The following is a 21,906-nucleotide window of genomic DNA, read 5'->3' on the forward strand; positions in this document are numbered from 1 at the left end:
CTTAGGATTTGCATGGATTTAACCTTCATAACCTTAATCAGTTAATTAAACCAAAGGGAAGTGATAAGAGAGTGGAATTAATAAACTTAATTACCTACTTGAAATAAAGGGAACCCTTAATCTCAAAAACCCTTAAACCATTAGAGAACTCATAACAGTATAAGGTTGGTCAATTAAGCTTATTAAAACCAACGAAAATATCTCAAATTAATTCTGGAAATTATGTTTGAAATCATCCAGTTAAACAACTAGACAATTAACCAACTTAATTAAACAATTAAGAGGCAAAAGAACCCAAATTTTGCAATTCAAACCACATTGATAATTAAACTCATAATGAAAACTCAATTATAAATTCAATTAACAATGTAAAGGTTCTAAACATAAATTCCAACAAGTATCTTGACACAAATAAGATCCAAATATCAATTTAATCCAAGAATAAAATCGACAATCTAGAACTAAATTGTCTCAACAAAATTACAACTTGAACTCATTTAAAACTAAACAATTTCAAGTCCTTGAATTAAAAAGATAAATGAAACATCACTCCCTTGTGGTCTTCAAGTGCTAGCCCAAGGCTCTAGTCTCCTCCATGCTCCTCCCAAGTTGCCTCCCTATAAGCTTAAGCTTCCATGGTATTATCTCCCCCTCCAAGGTTGTTAGATGCCATAGCCATGAATTAATTGAAGGTGACGGTGAGGAATTGTGCGTGTATGAATGGAGATAGAGGTGATTGAATTTTGTGGGTGAATGACGTGAGGTATATGGTGAATATATGGGATAATGTTGAAAGGAGAGAATTGACGTTCCATCAATCAAATATATGAGGGGATATATATATATATGATATATGGCGTTGAATTGTCCTCTCAAATAAGGAAAATATTTTGACGGGAGAAAAGGAAATTTTTATGAATCTAAAGCTCAAGCCCATTAGTAATTAATTGGCTCACTTGATATTAGCCATTGGATTGTGCTTAAATCCCAAGAAACAATCTTGCACCATTGGATCTCCTATATGCTCTTTCTTAACCTACAAGAATTTAAGTGCATCCATTAGTGTAGATTATATCCAAATATAATATAATCTCTATCAAAATTAAATATTAGATATGCACAAAAATTAGGCAAGAAATTGCAAAACTTTCTAAAACTAATCTTTCTAAAAATATGAGACTTGTTTCCAAAGAAATAGGAAAAATTGATTCCAAGTCAAAAATAGGAAAGCACAAAATATCTATATTTTTAATCCAAAATATCAATTTTTATGCAAAATCCAAAAATCAACCAATTTATCCAATAATGCATAAAAAATCTAATTAAGCTCAAAATTATCATTTAAATTCTAATTTAATGTGGGATAAAATGTATAAAAATTGGGCTTTATCAATATCACATACACATCTGTCACTACTTAATAGTGGGTTCTTAGCAATTATTTGACCTATAAAAATCATGACTACAAGAAAAACGGGGGGAAATGAGAATGAATAGGTGAAGAAAAAGCTACGAGACTCTAATTCCACTAGGATGCTTGCCTTCCATAGCATCCTTCTTGCTTGTACTAGTTGAACCAAGCGTTTGGTGGTAGCAAATTTTGCATTTCAAGATCTTCTTGTATCGAATCGGGTTTCAAAATTAATCGACATGGGCAATCCCTTTCGTTTTTTTTTTTAATCGTCCTTCGATATCACTTTTGCTTCATCTTTTGCTGTACAATCCGAAGGGGATTGTGAATTTAGAAGTTCTTCCTCCTATCTCTCTCAAGAATTGAATCATACCCGGACTCTCTTGTCCGTATGGTCACCAGTTAAATGGCTCCATTGTTAGGAGGAATTTTTGGACACGCTGTAGAATTTCTCCGGCTACTGGTTGGCTTCTTAAATTATGAGAAGATACTTTCTTAGCATCAGCTTATCTTGTCAACAAATTATCCATATATGCCACTCTTCGGCATGATACCCCCGTTTAACAACTTTTGCATGTTTCACCTCTTTGTACTTTCCAAAACAAAAATCCTTGATTTTGCTTGTCGATGGTTCATGAACAAGGAAAACCCAAGATCTAGCTACCATAAAACTTGTGTGTGTGTGTGTGTGTATAATTACGTCATGCTCTTCTTGAAAACATTGATGAGAATATCTGACAACTGCTCGAAATGCAAAACATGGTAAACTTAAACAAAATACGTAATCGTAGTTCTTAGTTTAGATGACTAATCACGTGGTTAATAATAAAAACGTCCATCAACTTATGACAAGCATTTCAACAGTTACATGCCAAAAATTATTTCTGCACCATACAGCAATATTCAACGGTAAAATTCTGCGGTTCAGTAAAAGTGAGAGAACAAGTTAAAATCTTTAATAGCATTGTGTTAAGGAAGATATTCCGAAATTTTCAAGTTCAAATGTATCTTAAAATCACACAGATTCTACTTCAACCAGAAGTGAAAAAAATCAGTGTCAGTTACATTCTGTTTGTTTGTCTCCATTCCTAGAAATAAGAATGTAGATATGATTAAAAAATGTGTATATGCAAAAAAAGAAATGATAAAAGGTAGAAATATTGCCAAACGATGCACGCAAGAAAACACTGAAAAGCTTTGGTCAATATACCTGGGTGTAAGACTGTTGTGTGGACTTGAAAATAGACTGCAAAGATTGGGGAAACATGTTGCCATGGCAAAATATTTTCAAACTGAAAGCTTCGGACGATCGCATTATTTTTACATTGTCAAATTTCAGGCATCTCCTTTTGTCTGTTTCTTTTTTAAGAGGCGAGAATGACAGATTTTTCACAATAAAGAGAGAAGTCACCACAATAAAAGTCTAAAAGCATATCCATGTTCTTGATGTCAACACATGCCAGCATCTACAGGTAAGCAGAGATCTTATGTGCAAATGCTAACTTCAGCAAATAAGAAGCATGCACAGAAATAGAAAAAGAAACAGAAACAGAAACATAAGCCCCAGAGTATTATCAGGCACCAATGGAAAAGCCCAATAGCGTATATCTTATAAGAACATAACAATATGGGCCTTCTAGTATCATGTCTTAATGAAAATGCTCTAGAGTATAAAACATACGGAGGAATCAGTGAGTTGGGGAAGAGGAAGAGCCGGGTGATGTTGAGGGAGATGATAAGTAAGGCTTTGGTGGAACTTGCAAGGTCTCAACTCTGCCTTCAAGCATCTCTACTACTTTACTCATCATTGGACACTCTGAAGGTTTAGTTTGTATGCACTATAAACTTGTTATCACCATCTGTCTTATCCTCTCTTTGTCACCTTCATTTCTAATGCTCCTTAGTGCAAGGTCTTCATTTAATTCTAGACGTTTGTAAATCCAATGAGGAAAATATATTTCACTGTTATTATCAACATTCACATTGACATTCCTTCTCCCTCCAACCATTTCAAAAATCATCATCCCAAAACTATAAACATCTGACTTTTGAGAGACAACTCCAAAATTCCTAGAGATTACCTCAAGAGCAATATATCCTATCGTTCCTCTAGCACCAGTCATGAAGACAACACTCTCATTTCTTAGGCATATTTTAGCTAGTCCAAAATCTGAAATCTTTGGGCAAAAGTTCTCATCTAACAAAATGTTGTGAGGTTTTATGTCAAAATGCAATATCTGAGTGTTACATCCTCTGTGCAGATACTCCAATCCTCGTGCAACACCCACTGCAATTTGGTGTAATATTTCACAACTCAATTGGAGATTAACATTAAGGAACTTTGCTTCACTTTCAAAGATGAACTTCTCTAAGGATCCATTAGCCATAAACTCATAAATAAGTGCCTTCTTGGACCCTTCAAAAGAAAATCCTAAAAGAGTGACGATGTTCACATGAGAAGTCTTGCTTATACTTGCTACCTCGTTGATGAATTCCTCTCTGTTACCCTTTGTTTCACTCAAAACCTTCACAGCGACTAGAGATTTGTCCGTTAACTTGCCTTTGAACACACTTCCATAGCCTCCTTGCCCTAATTTTTCTTTGAAACAACTGGTCATTTTCTTTATCTCCGAGTAGCTATATCTCTTTGTGGCAAGTGATCCATGACTCTTTAGAAAGGCCTCAAAATCTTGATGAGCTTTAGATTTTTTTTTTCTGTCCTTCTAAACAAGTAGATTATAAGAAAAGTAACTCCTACTGTTACAGCTGCAGAAACTGTGATTGGTAAGATTAGAAGAGGTGAGATTATGCAACATTTTATTAACATAAATACTGATTAGCTACCCCATTGTTTCTGTAAGGACTCTTTCAGCTATGTTTATAAGTGGTAAACTAATTAGATAGACTACTTGTTTTATGACTTGATCAAAAAGAAAAGAAAATCGTTGTTGTGAATTATTATCTAAAAGTGGAAAATTGATGGAAGTTAAATAGCCAAAAATGAAGGTGAAACTCACAATGGAGGAATGTAAGTTATAAATTTGAAAGATATAAGCATGAAATGAATTAAATGATCATGTAAATTACCTAGTCCACGTACCACCTTGAAATTATTTCTCTTAAACTCTGTAATCAAAGGAAGAATTAAGCCGAAGTTAGCATTAAAATAATTAGTTAGCCTTCGCAATAAGGAATATGAATATCAAATATATAATGAAGTTAGCAAGAAAGATCAGCATTTGCCATAAAGTACAAAGAAAATCATTTAAAATTCAGAATCAAGAAGTACATACTAGCAAATAAAAAAATCACATCCTTATTCTGGCATATGAAGTCGAGGATACCAAATATTTGAACTACCAAAAAAAAAAGCAATGAATTTGTGATAAAATTTAGTCATGAAATTTCTGTCATAGATCAGTTTAGCGACCAAATTCCATAACTAATCAACCAGTGACGTTTTTTCCCCCCTTTTGTGACAGAATTTATAAAATTCGATATTAAATTTCGTCCCTAATTATTGTTTTTGGAGATTGCGAGGTCAGGTTTTGTTGTAGAAAACAAGATAATCACTTGAACTCGGAAGAAGGGGAAAAAAAAAAGTGACTAACATCAAACCAAAGACATCATTTAGCTCGTTGCATAATTGTCTACGTTAAATAAAAAAAAAAATCACCAGTGCGAAAGAATATACCTTCTCTGGCGCAGTACGTAGTGGTAAGTTAAAGACACAAATTGTTAGAACCATGTCATGGACAACATTAAATTATTAGGTCATATTGGAGCCTCTAAAAACATTCAGAACCCGTCAGTTGGAAAGAATATACACAAGGATTGTTTTCAGAGTGTACCTTTGAGGCAGAAAAAGTTGTTGTTTCTGTCAAGTTGACACTGGCCGCCGCTGTTATGACACTGATCACAAGCATCAGATTATCGTAACTCCAGAGTCATTTGAGCAGATAAGAACGATTGAAGGTCAGTGCTATCAGGCTGGTCTTTTTTTGGAAGCACGAGAACTGAACATGCTGAGAAATGGCTTTTTTGGTGAGGTTGAAGATCAGAGAGCAGGCGGTAATGATAGATATCGAAGTTTGCACAGGGATGTTTAACAAAACCAGAGGGGGTGCTGACATTGAGTTGGTGGTTGCATTTAAACAGGGTTATGTTGTATTTAATATCAAAAGAAATCAAAAGAGAGCTTGCAGGAATTGAGATATTGTTGTTGAAGGCTTCACAAGAACCATTGGATTGCAAACGATTGTGTAGATCCTGGTCAAAAACCAAAATAATATTTTGCTGCACAAAGACACCGATAAGCTGCAAGAATGATCTTGATCCATTCTTCTCTAGTTCAATCGGTTTATTTGAAGCATCACAGTTATGAACTACCATTAAACCAGAGTCCGGGAATTCTGGATTGGCGAAAGGGAACTGGAGGCTTCCAAGTTCTCTGCAATTAAAAGGTCCGGGACACTTGACATGCCTCGCATTTCCATACCTAACTGAAAGAAGTAAAAGATGAGAAACCAAGAGGAAACGAAACTCAAGAACCACAGCCATGATTCCCTACTTTTTTAGCAAAACAATAGAGGCCTCCAACAATAGTTAATAATTCCAGTTCGGATTCTATTTCTACCTTCTCCGCAGTATATAATCCACAGTTCCAACTTGAATTGTCTGATCGCGCGGGTTGACTTGGTAAATTACCACGCAAGACTTTGTGAAAGAGACCTGAAAGAAAATAAGAGGCACTCAATGAAAGACCGTGTTTCGAAAAATGACACTGTGTTCTGATCTGGTCGAAGCTCTCCATTCCATGACTGCACATTAGTCACCACCAGTAGTTAAGTGGGGACTAAAATTAGTGGAGAAATTCATTGCATTGAGTGTTGACTTGCAAATTAAAGGCGAAGACTGGTTAAATGCGTTTCGTACGGACTTGGACCGGGAAATTAAATTTTGTTTGAACCAGTTATGCTGCAAGCTGCGAAAGTAGCGTCATAATTGTTTGGAATGCTTATCAAATACGGTTTCATGAAACCATAAATATGTAACCTTGCAAAATTGTTCCTTTTTGTGTGACAACAACAAAACATGCTTGAAAATTATAATTAATCAACGAAGGCAATGCTTTGTCTCTGTATCTATCTGTCCATCAAAATCACTGTTTGCTTGTAAAATCCTTAGCATGTTCCAAATTTTCCTAGAGATCTCATTAGTGTCTCCAAGTTTCTTTAGCATTCATCTTAATAGGTATTTTGAGTTTCATCTTATAATCTCAAGTTAATATACACTAGGGAGGTTCTCTTAATAGACACAATTAAATCAGATGTGAACTGTACTCTTTTGGTCCTACAGATTTTACAACTCAAGCACAAAGCATGGCTAACTAATTTTTGACTGTCAGGAATCAAACCTTAACATGTTGTATTTGGTTCCACCTTGAAAACCGCAAAAAATTATGGTATTTGATGAAAGCAAATGTAAAATCAACTATAGTTGGTTAGGCTTTGACATCCTCAATTCATCACATTTTTTGACACTCTTAAATAATTGTAATTCTAGTTCATTTCAAGACTGGAAGCTCAAACTTCTTGTATTCGAAACAGACAGGACGCTAATCATCAGTTCCATTCTTGTGCTCCTGACGGAGAATGGAATACCTAGAAAATCTAGAATTTAATTATGTTATTTTATGTGTAATAATGATCTTTATTTTAAACGTTGGGCTTAATTTTAAGATAGTATCTCAAATAAGTTTAGTTTCAAGCCTGTGATCAACAGCTAAGTGGTGACAGAGGACCATGTCTAGTATACAACGGGAATCTCTAATCAGCGCAACTATCACAATTCACCCATCAACTAGCATCACCGATGTAACAGTCATTGTAGAGGTTTCTCCTAAGAGTTTCGGCTATGGTATGTATCTTATGATTTGATTAGAGCACATACCGTGCTTCCCGGGAATTAAGTTTTTCGAATAAAATTTAAATTTTTATTCCATACAAATATATATACACACCCTATTTGGCCCACAATATAAGTCCTTTTTTGTGTGTGTATAATTTAGAATATCTTCAAATCATTTTAGACTTGAAACTAGTCTCTGTCGCACCGAGAGCGTAAAGGTTAAAACTGTCTCAATAAGTGTGTTTCTCAAGATTTAAACCGGCGTTCTCGCTCTTACGGAGGTGAGGCCCTTACCATCTCAACTAACAATTTATTGGTAATATAAGTGGTTTCTAAAAGAATGGTTTAGTTAAAAATATAAGTCACTTAGAGAGTATTTAATGTTTAGTTGTCAATTTTTCTTGTAATTAATGCATAAATATAACTCCTTATGTTTTTTTCCCCTTCTTCACAACTTCATTTAATATGGGTAAAGTTAAAAAAAAAATTCAATTTGAAACATATTTAATAAGTTAAAGTGATTTATATTGCAGCATGAAGCATGTATGCATTGTTGCTCTATCTTGTTGAGATGATCGCATTGTGCTGAGACCAACTATTGCCACCAAGACACATGGAAGAAAAGATCAGTGAGGGAAAAAAAAAGGGACCAGACTGATCAGTTCAATTAGAAAACCGGTGAACTAGCAGTGGTCCAATCTAAATGATGAACCGGCCAGGAATTGAACCGGTATCAACCCGGTCAAAACCAGTGTAAACTAGTGATAAACTGATTTGGATAATTATGTTGTTATTGGTCCCATTTTTCCTCATTCAGCTCCTAATGTCTTAGTCACTATAGATTTAAATAAATTTTAATGATAATTTTGATATCAATAATTATTAATTTTAATTATTGAGGAATTATAAAGATTAAAATTCTTGAAATTATTGTTTTTATTATTATTAGAATCAAACTATTGTTGTCCTTGTATTTGTTATTAGTGATTATTAATGGTATTATATTTTGTTATTTTTAATTAAATTATATTATTTTCATATGAATAGCTTGATCTGAATTAACCTTAATCTGACTCACCAACCCTTCAACCGCTGCCTCCACCGATTTAATATCCTATTCGGATTTTTCTTTTCCAGGCCAAGCGGCAGAAAATGGGACGAAAGGTAGAGGTCAAAAATCTGATGAGATAAAAAGTAGAGGGGCAAAAGAATGTACCCGAGAAGGATGAAAAGGGACAACTTAGGTTCACGTTTTGAGTGAAGAGATAATTACGCTCAGTGCTTAAGTGTTTATTTACACAGTATATGTTTAAGCCTCGCGTTCATCTTATTTTGTGGCAGAGGTATATCAATTCCCTTTACATCCTTGCGTATTTGTTGTGTATCTGTACTTAATTTGGGCGTAATAGGGGTATACGTGTTGGGTTTTGGATGGCACTAATCAAGAATGGATCTTGTAGGTGGGCTGAAATAGGGTAACATTTGTTCCGTGGAATAGTTAAAACAACTGGCTTCATTTGTGAATTAGAAGAGATGCTCATTTTTTTAATAAATTGAGAACATTACATATACATCTGTCACTATTTAATAGTGGGATCTAAGCAATTATTTGACCCCATAAAAATCATGACTACAAGAAAAGCAGGGGGAAGTGAGGATGGACAGGTGAAGAAAAGCTATGAGACTCTAATTCCCCTAGGACGCTTGCCTTCCATGGCGTCCTTCTTGTTGCGACAATCAGCACAAAGAAAAGGGCCTTGCCAGGGCTTAGAGGTGGTAGAGAAAATGGAACCAGCATGAACAGATATGCCTTCACTTGAAGCAAGATCTTTCTGGCACACTGCGCACACAAAAATCCCAGAGGTTGATTCCCCTGAATTCCCTTCGTTCCCTCATCTGCAACATTTGCTCAAGTATTCATGAATCATATTTATGAAATAACAATGAAAACGATGTGCTTGAAAAAAGAAGATATATAAAAAGAGTCAGTGAACAATAAACAAAACCTAATTGAAGTTATTTAGGCGTTTATTAGTAGGTTGTATAATGAAAATGTAATTCGTGGAGGAATAGTTTTCATACCAGTCAATCATGCGACGAACATCAACCAGGGAAAATTGGAAGAAAATAGTCAGGCGTAGTTGTCGGGCAAATAAAATCATAATACTCTCATCAAATTGCAATTTCAGAACATTCCGAGATCAGAGATTAACTTGCAAGTTGCAGAGCGTGGAAGAACAATCCATGAATTTTAGAGGCAACAGGGTTCTATATGATGTACTCAATTATTCATCAACCGTAACATGCTTGGGCTTACAAGAGAATGCACGGTTCATTGATAAAAATATGAGGCCCTATAAGAGAGAAGATAAAGCTCAAATCTCTAAAGGCCCCTACAAGTTTTCTATTTCAAAAGCTTATAATCTGCGTGTTAAAATCACATCTAAAATACAGCTCTCATTCAAAACTGCTCAAAACTTGGGGTGACTTCCTCTCTCTCTTTCTCTTTTTGTTCCTCTTAAAAGATCATCCTCTTCCCTTTTATCTGTCTCTCTTCTTTTTCCTTATATCAAATTTCAAACAAATGTTCAAAGCAGGAAAACCATGATGCAGGTCATTGCCATGAGATTTGCATGATCCCTCCAAAAATTAAAACTTTTGCCCCAAAGAATGTGAGATTACCTTTCAGCGAGCATTGCTGATCCTTCTTCAAACAATTCCTCTACTATATTGACAGCTGCAAGCCTCTTTGATAGCTTACTAGCAGAATCACTGGATTTCTTCCTGAATAGTAAAGCTCTCAACTGCTTTTTGGGGGGAGGAGGCGGTGGCAATCCATTATTAGGAGGAATTATGTCAACTACTATGCAAGTTGTATCATCCCTTATACCTCTTGTCCTTAATGCTTCCTGAATGACAAGGGGAATAATTACAGACTTAAGCATTTATGAATATGAGCACAAATATCAGATATGTTATATGTTCAACATGAATCTTATGTCAAACCTCAGTCTAAAAGAAATATTGGCTTGACGAAAATTAGCAGAAAGCATTATGAAGCATGTTACCTTCACAACCTGCATAGCAGCAAGTTCAGCAGGCAAACCCAGACAAGATTTTGCAGCCATTTCTGAGGATAGAGCATCCCAGATGCCATCAGAAGCAATTATAAGCCTCCCACCAGCATTTGACAGCTGTAATGTAGGAACGGTGTCAGGTTTCATCCTGAAGACAGGCCTAACATCATGCATAGGCTTAAGAATCAAAGCTTGAAAGTAGAAGATATTATGTCTAAATAATGATACCATCACTTGTTTGACATACGGTATTGGAACAATAAACTCCCCTACATCCACATCCTGAAATTGATGTACCATGAAGAAGCCAGAACAAGCTTCCATTGGGCATGTAATCAGATACCAGCAAATTCTCGTCTCTGGCAAAATATTAAGCTCTCAAATTAACAATGTTTGGATGTCCCAGTAGCCCCAGAATTTCCATTTGTTGCTCGAACTCTTTCTTCCCTCCAATCTGAGCTTCTTTGAGCCTCTTGACGGCGGCGACACTTCCGTCATCCAGAACCGCCTTGTACGCCGTCCCGAACCCACCTTTTCCCAGCATTTCCGCTGAAGCTCGAAGCAAATCCTCTAGCACGAATTTCTTCACCATACAGCAACATTCAATGATAAAATTCTGTGGTTCTATAAGAGTGAGAAAACAAGTTAAAATATTTCATAGCACTGTGCTTAAGTCTTAACGAAGATATTTTGGAAGTTCATATCTATCTTAAAATCAAACATAGATTCAACTTCCTCAAAATTGGTGTCATTCATTCTGTGTGTTTGTCTCTGTTCCCGTAAATAAGAATGTAGAAATGATAAAAAAAGAAGTGTATATCCAAAAAAGAAATGATACAAGGTAGAGATGTTGCCATAAGATGAAGGCAAGAAAACGCTGAAAATCTTGGGTTAGTATAGCCGAGTCTAAGAGTGTTGTATGGGTTTGGAAATAGACTGCAAAGATCGGCGAAATAAGTTGCCGTAGCAAAACATTTTTAAATAGAAAGCTTCGGTGAATTGCTGAACTTCTACATTGTCATACATCTCCGTTTGTTCGTTTCTTTTCTTAACAGGCAACATTCATAGAATTTTTACAGTAAAGAGAGAAGTTAACATAATACAAGTGCAAGAGCATTACCACGTTCTTGATGTCAATACATGACAGCTTCTACAGGTAAGCAGAAATCTAGGGCTTGTTTGGTTTCTTATTTTGAAAACAATTTTTTGTTTTAAAAACAGTAAAACAAAAAAACTTGTTTGGTAATTTGTTTTTAGTTGATTGTTTTAAAAAACAAAAAGCAATAACATGTTTTTAAAAACCAAAAAAACTAAAACAACTTTTAAATGTTTTTTTGTTTTTGTTTTTGTTTTTGTGCTTTTTATTTTTTGTTTTCAAAATTTTTAAGAAATCTTCTTCTTTTCTCACCTAATATTCACCACTTATTATTAGTAACGACAACTATCACCTATCAAGTATGGTTTTTTATTATTTTTTTTTTTGAACATGATTTTTTAAAATTATTATCCAAACAAATTCTTTTGTTTTTTTGTTTTCAAAACTTGTTCTAAAAAATAATTTTATAAAATTTTCTTAAGAATAAGAAAACAAAGAACAAAAACAAGCATGCCCCTAATTTGCAATTGATAACTTCAAAAAATAACAAGCATGTACAGAAAAGTTACCAAGGAATGATGTAAATTAACAATATAGACAGAGAAGGACATAATACAAGTCCACAAGAATTACCATGTTATTGCTGTCTTAGTGCATTAGAGAAATAGACGTGAATTTACGTCTGTTTTGTTAGAACAGAGGTAAATTGACGTCTGTTTTGGTGTAAAACAGAGATTAAAAGTATGATTTTTTACTTCTGTTTCCTAAAATAGACGTGAATGTGCTCTTTTTTTTAAAAAAAAATTCACTTTGTATGTACCACTTCCCTACATCCACAATGGCCATAATAGCCACTTTCCAGCACGTTGAAATAGAATGAACCAATCCATATTTTCAGCCAAGACATATCAACATCACAACTTCATCAATATATTGACACATTAACTAACTAGTCAAAAAAGAAGAACAAATTGCACAAGTCAAAATTGATAACCCATTATGTCTATAAACATAAACTTGATCAATCCCTAGACCACCATTCTTGAAGCAGTTGCTGTGCCAAAAGGTCTCGGATGAAGTCAATATCATCAACAGTATATGAGCAGTCATTATCAAAAATCCGATTCATTCCAATTACAACATAAAACATCTCACAGTAACTATATCATCATGGCAATTCCTAAAATTTTAAAAAGGACATAAAAATTACTTTTACAAGTAGCGGAGATTTTACATATTACATAACAAAATCCAAACATTATGAGAACAAAGCTTTCCATTGACAACTAATTAATGCATAACAATCTTTTTAATCTTCAAATCCATTATCCAATTAATAAACATCCAATTTTCAAAGCTTCCTCTTGAATATAATCAACATCTAATTCAATACATATAGGAAAATTTTCTTTTAGACATTTTGACAAACACTTTTTATATATTAATTTTCAAACAAGTTAGTTAATAAGGATTTCAAACTTCAAATCCATTACCCAATCAATGTAAACAAATTTTAACCTATCTAAATGCAGTTTTTTCATTAATAATTTAATGTATACCCAATCCTTAATCTAAATTCAATACATATAGGAAACTATCTAAATGCAATCCCTCTTAGGCATTTTGGCAAACACTTTGTATGCATTATTTTTCTAACAAGTATTAACAATGCTTGAAATCTTTAAATTTTCTACCCAATTAATCTATACAAATTTAAAACTATCTAAACACAATTCTTCAATAAAAATTTAAACAGCAACCTCAGAAACCAATTCAAAACTCCTCAAACTACTCAAACCCATGTACAACATACTAAACCCACAATGCAACGGTTGAATGAACTTACTTATGGCGTGCCTTCGAATGAAAGACTATCACGGCCTGGAGAGAGGACGAGGACGGTGAGCTGCTGTGCGTGTGAACTTCAACGATTCACATTGGTAATCGACGGCGAGCTGATGCAGAACGTGTGACGGCAATGGAGGGAGGGCTACGGCCTTGAGAGAGTTGAAATTAGAAGGAGAGACCGAAAAATCTTTGAGTAGCTCACGACTGCAGCACGTAGAAGACAAAAATGAGAGGGAGAGACCGAAAAATCAGAGTTGTTGCGCGAGATAGCTGTGGGCTGGAGGTTCGCGGTACTGATCTGATATGAAGCTGATGCTAGCTGTGGGCAATTTTTTTTTTAAAATCAAGCTACTTCACGTCTGTTTACTTAAAAACAGATGTGAAGTAACATCTGTTTCTGCTAAACAGATGTGAACTAACGTATGTTATGAAGCAACAAACATTAGTTCACGTCTATTTTTAATCAACAGACGTGAATTCACGTCTGTTTTGTGTAAACAGAAGTGAATTCATGTCTGTTTTTTATCAACAGACGTTACTTCACGTTTGGTTGACGTGAACAGACGTAATAAACATTTGTTTTCTTTAAAACAGACATGAAGTCTCTTCTGTTTTTTAAAACAGACATAAATGAGAGAGGTAAATAACACATTTTGTTGTAGTGCCAAGTAACTATATCTTTTTGTGGCAGTGATCCATGACTCTTTAGAAAGGCCTCAAAATCTTGATGATCTTTAGATTTGTTTTTCCAGATTAATGTCCTTCTAAACAAGCAGATTATAAGAACAAAAACTCCTACTGTTACAACTGCAGAAACTGTGATTAATAAGATTGATTATGCAAAATTTTATGACATGAATGAGTAACATAAATACTGATTAGCAATCCCATTGTTTCCGTAAGGACTATTTCAACTATGTTTATAAGTGGTAAACTGATTAGATAGATTACTTGTTTTATGACTTGATCAAAAAGAAAGAAAATCTCTGTAGTGAATTATTATCTAAAGTTAATAAATTGATGGAAATTAAACAGCTAAAAGAGAAGATGAAACTCGAAACGGATATGTAGATGTAAGTTTAAAATTTAAAAGTTATAAGCATGAAACGAACTAAATGATGTGTATATTACCTAGTCCAAGCACCACCTTGAAAATTTTTCCCTTACGCGCTCTACAATCAAAACAAGAATTAAGCCGAAGTCAGCATTAAAATAAGAGAAAAAGACAATAAAATACTCTCAAAAATGACAAAGAATAAATTAAGGTAGATGAATTTCAAAATCCCAAATTAGATCCCTTGTACTATTTTGGGAATTTTAAAATATTATGAAATGACAACACAACCTTTATTCTCGGTGACTACTTTCATAAAACTATTGACCACTCTAAGTTAACTATTGACTACTTTTGTTTTCAAAGTTCTGGTGACCACTTTTATATAGCCATTGACTAGTAAATACTCCCTCCGTTCCTTATTATAAGAGACATTTAATGCTTATAACATGTTCCTATATATAAGAGACACTTAAAAGTTATCTTTACTTTTTTGTGTTGATTTCTTATTTTACCCATATTTATTTTGTCTCCAACTCACACTCTCTCTCCCTCCCACTTTTCTTTCTTTTAATTTAATTGTTCTCTCTCATGCTCTCTCTCCTTATTAATGATGGTATTTTTGGAAAAAATTTATACTTTTTATACATTGACTGTTTTTAACTAATTTTAACATACTGTTTTTTTATCAACGTAATTCTGTTATTCATCTCTTATAATAAGAAATAGAGGGAGTAACTAAATAAAAAGTATTCACTAGATTTCTAACAACACTTAATGCATTTTTTGAATTTTTAAAACAAAAGTAGTCAATAGCGAAACTAAAATAGTCAATAACTAAACAAGAATGGCCACCAAAATTTTAAAAATAAAAATAGTTAATCACAATACTAGAGTAGTCAGTAGCTAAACAAGAGTAGCCATTGAAGTTCTAAAAACAAATATAGTCAATAGCTAAAAAAGAATAGTCAATACATAAAAAAGAGTAGTCATCAGAGTTTCGACGACCGGTCACTAGAGCTTCGCTGCGGCTGGCCACTAGCCGGCTCTAGTGGCCGGAAATGTTGAGGTGGTAATATTTAAAAAACAAGAAAGAAAAAATAGTAAAGGGGATTTGTGTAATTTTATAAAATTTCAAAATTTCAAAATGGTACAAGATATATGAATTAGAATTTTAAAATTCACTTACACTGATTTGTCTTTTAGCAATTTCTAGAGTATTATATTGTCTTTTTTTTCCCCTTAAAATAATTAGTTAGCCTCACAAAAAGTGAATAACAGTAAACTTGAGATGTAAGTGAGTAAGTTATATATTTGTCTAAAAAAATTGTCACCGGGAAAGAATATACCTCCAACATCGCAGTAAAAGTTGTTGTTGTCCAGTTGACAGTAGCCTCCTTGGTGGTTGTAACACTCGCCACAATCATCAGATAATCATACCTCAAGCACCATTTCTGCAGATAAGAACGATTGAAGGTCTGTGCTGTCAGGCCAGTCTTTCTTGGAAGCACCAAAGTTGAACATGCTGAGAAGGAGCTTTCTTCGACAGGTTTAAGATTAGGGTCTCGTCTGTAATGATATATATCAAAACCAGGACAGGGATGTTTAATAAAACCAATTGGGCTGCTGACATTGTGGTGGTGGTGGCATTTAAAGAGCGTTACGTTATCCTTGATATAAGAAGAAATCAAAGGTGATTTCGCAGGAATACTGATATTATTCTCGAAGGCTTCACAAGAACCATTGGATTGTAAGCGAGTGTGTAACTCTAGGTTGAAAACCGTAATCACAAGTAATGGGGAAGAGACGCTAGTAAGCAGCCAGGGTTTCTTGTCTAGTTCAATAATTTTTTATGAAGATGGATTCGGATCATCACAATTATGAACCATCATCAAGCCACGGTCTGGTCTTTCTACCTTGGTTAAAGGGAACTGGATGCTCCCACGGTTTCCACAGTTAAATGATCTAGGACACTTTTCACGGTTGGCATATCTATACCTAGCTGAAACAAATAAAAGGTGAGAAATCAAGAGTAAAAGAAACTCGGAAACCAGGGCCATGGTACTCCAACAAAAGACTTGTAATGATTTAGTTTGCACTAATCATGTTTCCACCTTCTACCCCAAGATATAACCTCCAGTTCCTACTCAAACTGTTTGATGCGCAAGTTGACTTGGAAAATGACCAGGCACGACTTGGTGAAATAAGATAGGGGAGTCAATAGGGTCTTTGCAGGCAAAGTTTCCATCTCAAGTTTGGCCTATTGAATATTACTGGACCCATAAAATTTTTCGTACGATTCTTGAAGCTTACCGTTCAACCAATCAAATTCAAGATGAAACATTTTTTCTTCCTTTATGACTTTGTCAAACCGATCAATGGATTGGATGACAAAGATGTTGCAATTCTGGTATTGAAGATGGAAGTAAAGGAAAGAAGATTATTGTGCTTGCGCGTCCTTATCTAACTCCAAAAAATTAGCTAGAACGACCACACCACGCAGACATATGAAGTGATAATGGAAGGACAAGAACCTGGAATTTGTGTAGAGAGGAAAAACTAAACAGAGAACTAAGGATACGGAAATTGGTGAACGATGATGTCAAAGAGATTAACTAATGCTAAAGATATAAAGCTACGCATATTTATTAAATAAGTCAATTTGTGCAGTTTAATTGATCATGTAACATTAGATTATAGATTCATATCCTACTGATTCACGTCTAACACACTCACATCTACCTTCCACAGCTCTTCCTTGATGCTCAGCATCTCTGCACTTGGAAGGCCTCAACTCTGTCTTCAAGCATCTCCGCCACTTTACTCATTGTTGGAAGGTCTACAAGGCTCAGTTTGTATGCATCACAAACTTGTATTTAAATAACACCAAAAGAATAATAAAAAATGTATAAAAAAATTGATTTCAAATAACAAACGGCAATAAAATTAAAAAAAATGAATAAAGATGAAAAAGTAAAAAAATGAAACAAAACACCTACAATGTGACTGGAGTGGTGCCTTTAGAAGTTTTCCAACCTGTCTCTCTAAAAAACCAAATTATACATATTCTTGTCCATATGAGACCAGCAAAATGTGTCTAATGTTAGGAAATAATCTTGTTTCTTTGTGATTTGCTAAATTGTGAGAAGATGCTTTCTTAACATCGGCTTATCTTATCATTGATGTTTTGATACTCGCCTTTAACAACTTTCCCATGTTTCACCTTGTTATGCTTTGCAAGAAAAGAAAAATCTTTGGTTTTGCATGATATCTACTTCTCAAGGCCTATAAAAAACAAAAACTTTCTTATAAAACTACTTGGTACACATTTTTTGGGGATATAGTCAGTGACATCCTCCCACATGTGTTTTTTTCATGCTATTTTGAATTATACCAGACATGGCCGGGTAAGAACTTAAGCCATATAAAATAAGCTTGCAGCATTTCACCATTGAAACCACAATTGGGTTACTAATTTTCAATGCTTTTGAAGTTTCTCTCTCGCGAGATAGTCACATAAATTAAAGTGCCCCAAACTAAATGCCGATAGTTCATTAACATGGAAGACCCACGATCTACCAGAATTCCCATAATTCTTGAGTCTACAAAATATGCTTGGCCATTCATATTTATGAAATTATCATAAAATTAATACTATATCCGGCCCTTATTATAAGAGCTAATTGGGGGTCATATTTGATCATAAATATAAAATCCCGATTCTCTGTCTTTCAAATTTATAATTTTTTCTCAAAGTGCCCATATTGATTATACATATTAAAAGATTCCCACCAAATAGTAGTTCCAATGCACATAAGTAAATGCGATCATTCAGGGATTCAATCAAAGAATTTCCCCGGAATATTAAAGCACAACTGGATCTTCAATATGATAAACACTTCAATAGTTACATGCCTAAAATTATTTCCGCACCATACAGCAATATTCAATGACAATTCTGTGCTTTTGTAAAAGTAAGTTCAAAACTTTAATATTGTGCTCAAGGAAGATATTTTGGAAGTATTACATCGAAATGTATCTTAATGTCAACTTTAACCAGAAGTGCCAAAAATCGGTGTTACTTTCATTCTCTGTTTATCTCTGTTCCTGTAAATAAGAATGCAGAAATGATTTTTTTTAAAAAATGTGTATATCTAAAAAAAAGAAATGATAAAAGGTAGAAATATTGCCTAAAGATGAAAGCAATAAAACACTGAAACTTTTTGGTTAGCATAGCTGTGTCTAAGACTGTTGAGTGGACTTGGAAATAGACTGCAAATATTGGGGAAATATGTTACCAGAGCAAAACAATTTCAAATTGAAAGCCTCGGAGAATTGCAGAATTTTTACATTATCACACTAAAGACATCTCCATTTGTCTGTTTCTTTTGTTTTTTTTTAACAAGCAACATTGATAGAATTTCTACAGTGAAGAGAGAAGTTAACAAAATTCAAGTCTAAAAGCATTATCACGTTCTTGATGTCAACACATGACAACATCTATAGGTAAGCAGAGATCTTATTTGCAAATGATAACTTCACTTTCAAATATGCGATTTTGAGGATATGAAGCATATGATCGAGGTTGCAAGAAAGGTGAGGCTTTGCTGTGGAGAGCAAGAAAAATCACTTGATCTCGGAAGTAAAAAGTGCTTAACAGTAATCTAGACATAAATTAGGAAGTTACATATTTGTCTCAAAAACCAACATTAAAAAAATTATAATTTGGAAAGAATATACCTTCTCTAGTGCAGTAGAAGTTATTGTTTTCGTCAAGTTGACACTAGCCTCCTCTGTTGTGACACTGTTCAGAAGCATCAAATAATCGTATCTCCAGAGTCATTTGGGTAGATAAGGAAGCTTGAAGGTTTGTGCTATTAAGCAGGTCTTTTTTAGGGAGCACAAGAGTTGAACATGCTGTGAAATGGCTAGTTCGGTCAGGCTGAAGATCAAGGATTAGGCTGTAATGATAGATATCGAAGTTTGCACAAGCACGTTTAATAAAACCAGTAGGGGTGCTGAGATTGAGTTTGTGGTTGCATTTAAACAGGCTTATGTTGTATTTAATATCAAAAGAAACTAGAGGAGAGCTTGTAGGAATTTGGATATTGTTGTTGAAGGCTTCACAAGAGCGATTGGATTGCAGACCATTATGTAGATCCTGGTCAAAAACCATAATCATATTTTACTGCAGAAAGACACCGTTAAGCTGCAAGAATGATCTTGATCCATTCTTCTTTAGTTCTATCATTTTATTTGAAGCATCACAGTTATGAACCACTATTAGGCCACAGCCCTGCAATTCTGGCTTGGTGAAAGAGAACTGCAGGCTCCCAAGGTCTTCGCAATCAAAAGATAAAGGAAATTCAACATATCTGGCATTTCTATACCCAACTGAAAGAAGTAAAAGGTGAGAAATCAAGAGGAAACGAAAATAAGAAACCAAAGCCATAATTTAGTAACTTTTGAGCAAAACAATAAAGGTCTCTGACAAGAGCCTCATTTAATAAAAGTATCTAATTCGCAGTTCCCATTTGAACTGTTTGATGGCGCAGGTTGAGCTGGTAAATTACCAAGCAAGACTTTGTGAAGGAGACCTGAAAGAAAATAGGTAGGCAATAGGGCTTTGTTGAAAGTTATGTTGATCATTCCAGCAAAGAAGACAAGGTAAACTTTTCAAGTTGGCCTGTTGAATCCTGGACCCTCCAAAAATCTCATATTTTCAAAGTTGAATGCCGTTCAAACAATTAAATTAAAGATGTAATTTCTGTTCTTCCTTTATGGCTTTGTCAAACCAGCCAATGGATAGAAAAGATATTGCCATTAGAAGTGGAACTAGTGAGTCTGGTAGAGAAGTTGTGCTTGCACTCCTCTCTCTAACTCCAAAAGAATCAGCTAAAAAGACCATAGACACTACACAGTAAGAGGGTTCACACAATGAGTTTTGCACTTGCGAGCTTGTAAGTTAAGGTTCGAAGAACCCACAACATTTTGTAACAAGAGCAGAAGGTTCAGTTCAGAATGAATAACATGGAAACATGGGGTGGCATTCCTCTCTCGGATAATACTTTCTTTTCCTTCAGACTTCAATGTCTAATTGTTGGAAGGTTTTTCTGTGTTTGTGTGCTTAGTGAAGGACCATATTTCTTTTTCTATGTTTGTTGGATAAGACTTGTTGTTGTTGTTGTGTGCTTAGTGAAGGACCATATTTGAAAAAGTGACGCTGTGAATTTTGACCTGGTCGAGGCTCTCCATACTATGACTATTAGTCACCTCGAGAACATAAGTGGGGGCTAAAATTAATAGAGGACTTTATTGCAATGAGTGTTAACCTGGAAATTAAAGTTGAAGACTAGTTAAACATGTTAAAAGGGGGAAAACTTAAGATCATTACAGATAACAAAATCGTTGATAAGGAAATTAAATTTTGTTTGAGCTACTTAGCTTCATGCTGCCAAAATAGCGTCATAATTGTATGGAATGCTTATCAAGTATGGAACCATGAAACAAGAAACATGTAACACTACAAAACTATTTCTTTTTAACAACATAAGATGTTGGAAAACTATAATTAATCAACAGGCAATGCTTTTTTTTAATTGTTTTTGGGACCTACTTGTCCACCAAAATGACTTTTTGCTTGTAAAAATCTTTGGCGTGTTCCGAATTTTCCTAGAGACCTCGTCAGTGTTTCCAAGATTCTTCCGCATTCATGTTAATGGGTATTTTGAGCTTCATCTTATAATCTTGGGTTAAAATATACTAAGGTGGTTCTCTCAATAGACACGATCAAATTAAATGTGAAATGTATTCTTTTGGTCTTATAGATTTTACAACTCAAGCACAAGTCATGGCCATGTTTTATCTTTGTACATCAATAATCAAAGTTTAACTCATTGCATTTGGCTTCACGTTCAGCTTTGACATCCTCAATTCATCACTTTTTTCGACACTCTTGCAATCAAATAACAAGCATGCACAGAAATAGAAAAATATGAGCTCCAAACAGAGTCTCAAGCATTAATGAAAAAGCCTAATAGCAGAGACTTTATCACAAACTAACAAGCATTCACAGAAACATTACCAAGGAATGATATAGATTAACAATATAAACAGAAAAGGCCACAATACAAGTCCACAAGCATTACAATGTTCTTGTTGTATATACATGGCAAAATTCAGTGCATTAGCAGAGTCTTATCAGAAAATAACAAGCACACATAGAAACAAGAGTATATGGGCCTTTGAGTAATCATGACTTAATGAAAATGCCCCATAGCATACACTACAAGAAAATGTAGAATTAGTCTAGCGGTTTTCAGAAAAACCGCTGCAAATTACCGACGGTTTGAACATTGCCCGTACATTTCTAGCGGTTACCACCTAACCGCTAGAAATTTAGAGCTAGAAAATTTCCCGGGTTTTGGCGGGAACTTGGCGCCAAATTTGTAGCGTTTATTTTCTAGCAGTTCAGGCCAATAAACCGCTAGACACTGAAAATTTCTAGCGG

At 34.5% G+C, this 21,906-nt stretch overlaps 2 protein-coding genes and 1 pseudogene across 2 annotated transcripts; all 3 read right to left on the reverse strand.

Moving 5' to 3' along the window:
- Positions 1 to 3,099: 3,099 nt before the first annotated feature.
- LOC114725885 (rust resistance kinase Lr10-like) lies at positions 3,100 to 5,337 on the reverse strand (annotated as a pseudogene).
- A 3,642-nt stretch (positions 5,338 to 8,979) lies between these two features.
- LOC114725869 (probable protein phosphatase 2C 15) lies at positions 8,980 to 10,681 on the reverse strand. Its single transcript, XM_028912439.1, has 4 exons — positions 10,627 to 10,681; positions 10,390 to 10,515; positions 10,004 to 10,230; positions 8,980 to 9,217 (listed from the first exon to the last, which is right to left on the reverse strand). The coding sequence occupies exons 1-4, from the start codon at positions 10,627 to 10,629 to the stop codon at positions 9,214 to 9,216; spliced, it is 360 nt and encodes a 119-aa protein (XP_028768272.1). The 5' UTR covers positions 10,630 to 10,681; the 3' UTR covers positions 8,980 to 9,213.
- An 87-nt stretch (positions 10,682 to 10,768) lies between these two features.
- On the reverse strand, positions 10,769 to 16,456 carry LOC114725886 (probable inactive receptor kinase At4g23740). The gene is made up of 3 exons (XM_028912453.1): positions 16,283 to 16,456; positions 15,746 to 15,850; positions 10,769 to 10,981 (listed from the first exon to the last, which is right to left on the reverse strand). Exons 1-3 carry the CDS (start codon positions 16,454 to 16,456, stop codon positions 10,769 to 10,771), a joined length of 492 nt encoding a protein of 163 aa, XP_028768286.1.
- Between the last annotated feature and the right edge of the window lie 5,450 nt (positions 16,457 to 21,906).

This window comes from Neltuma alba, unplaced genomic scaffold, assembly GCF_004799145.2.
Source record: "Neltuma alba isolate B1F8T4 unplaced genomic scaffold, ASM479914v2 tig00012286_pilon, whole genome shotgun sequence".
In the NCBI taxonomy this organism is placed as follows: Eukaryota; Viridiplantae; Streptophyta; class Magnoliopsida; order Fabales; family Fabaceae; genus Neltuma; species Neltuma alba.

Coding starts and splice junctions, on each gene's coding strand:
- LOC114725869 (XM_028912439.1), bottom strand. Junction 10,231..10,389: donor CTGCTATGCAGGTTGTGAAG/GTAACATGCTTC, acceptor CTTGTCATTCAG/GAAGCATTAAGGACAAGAGG.
- LOC114725886 (XM_028912453.1), bottom strand. CDS start 16,456: ATGGCCCTGGTTTCCGAGTTTCTTTTACTCTTGATTTCTCACCTTTTA. Junction 15,851..16,282: donor CAGACCGTGGCTTGATGATG/GTTCATAATTGT, acceptor TCTTATCTGCAG/AAATGGTGCTTGAGGTATGA. Junction 10,982..15,745: donor CTTTTACTGCGATGTTGGAG/GTATATTCTTTC, acceptor TGTATGGTGAAG/AAATTCGTGCTAGAGGATTT.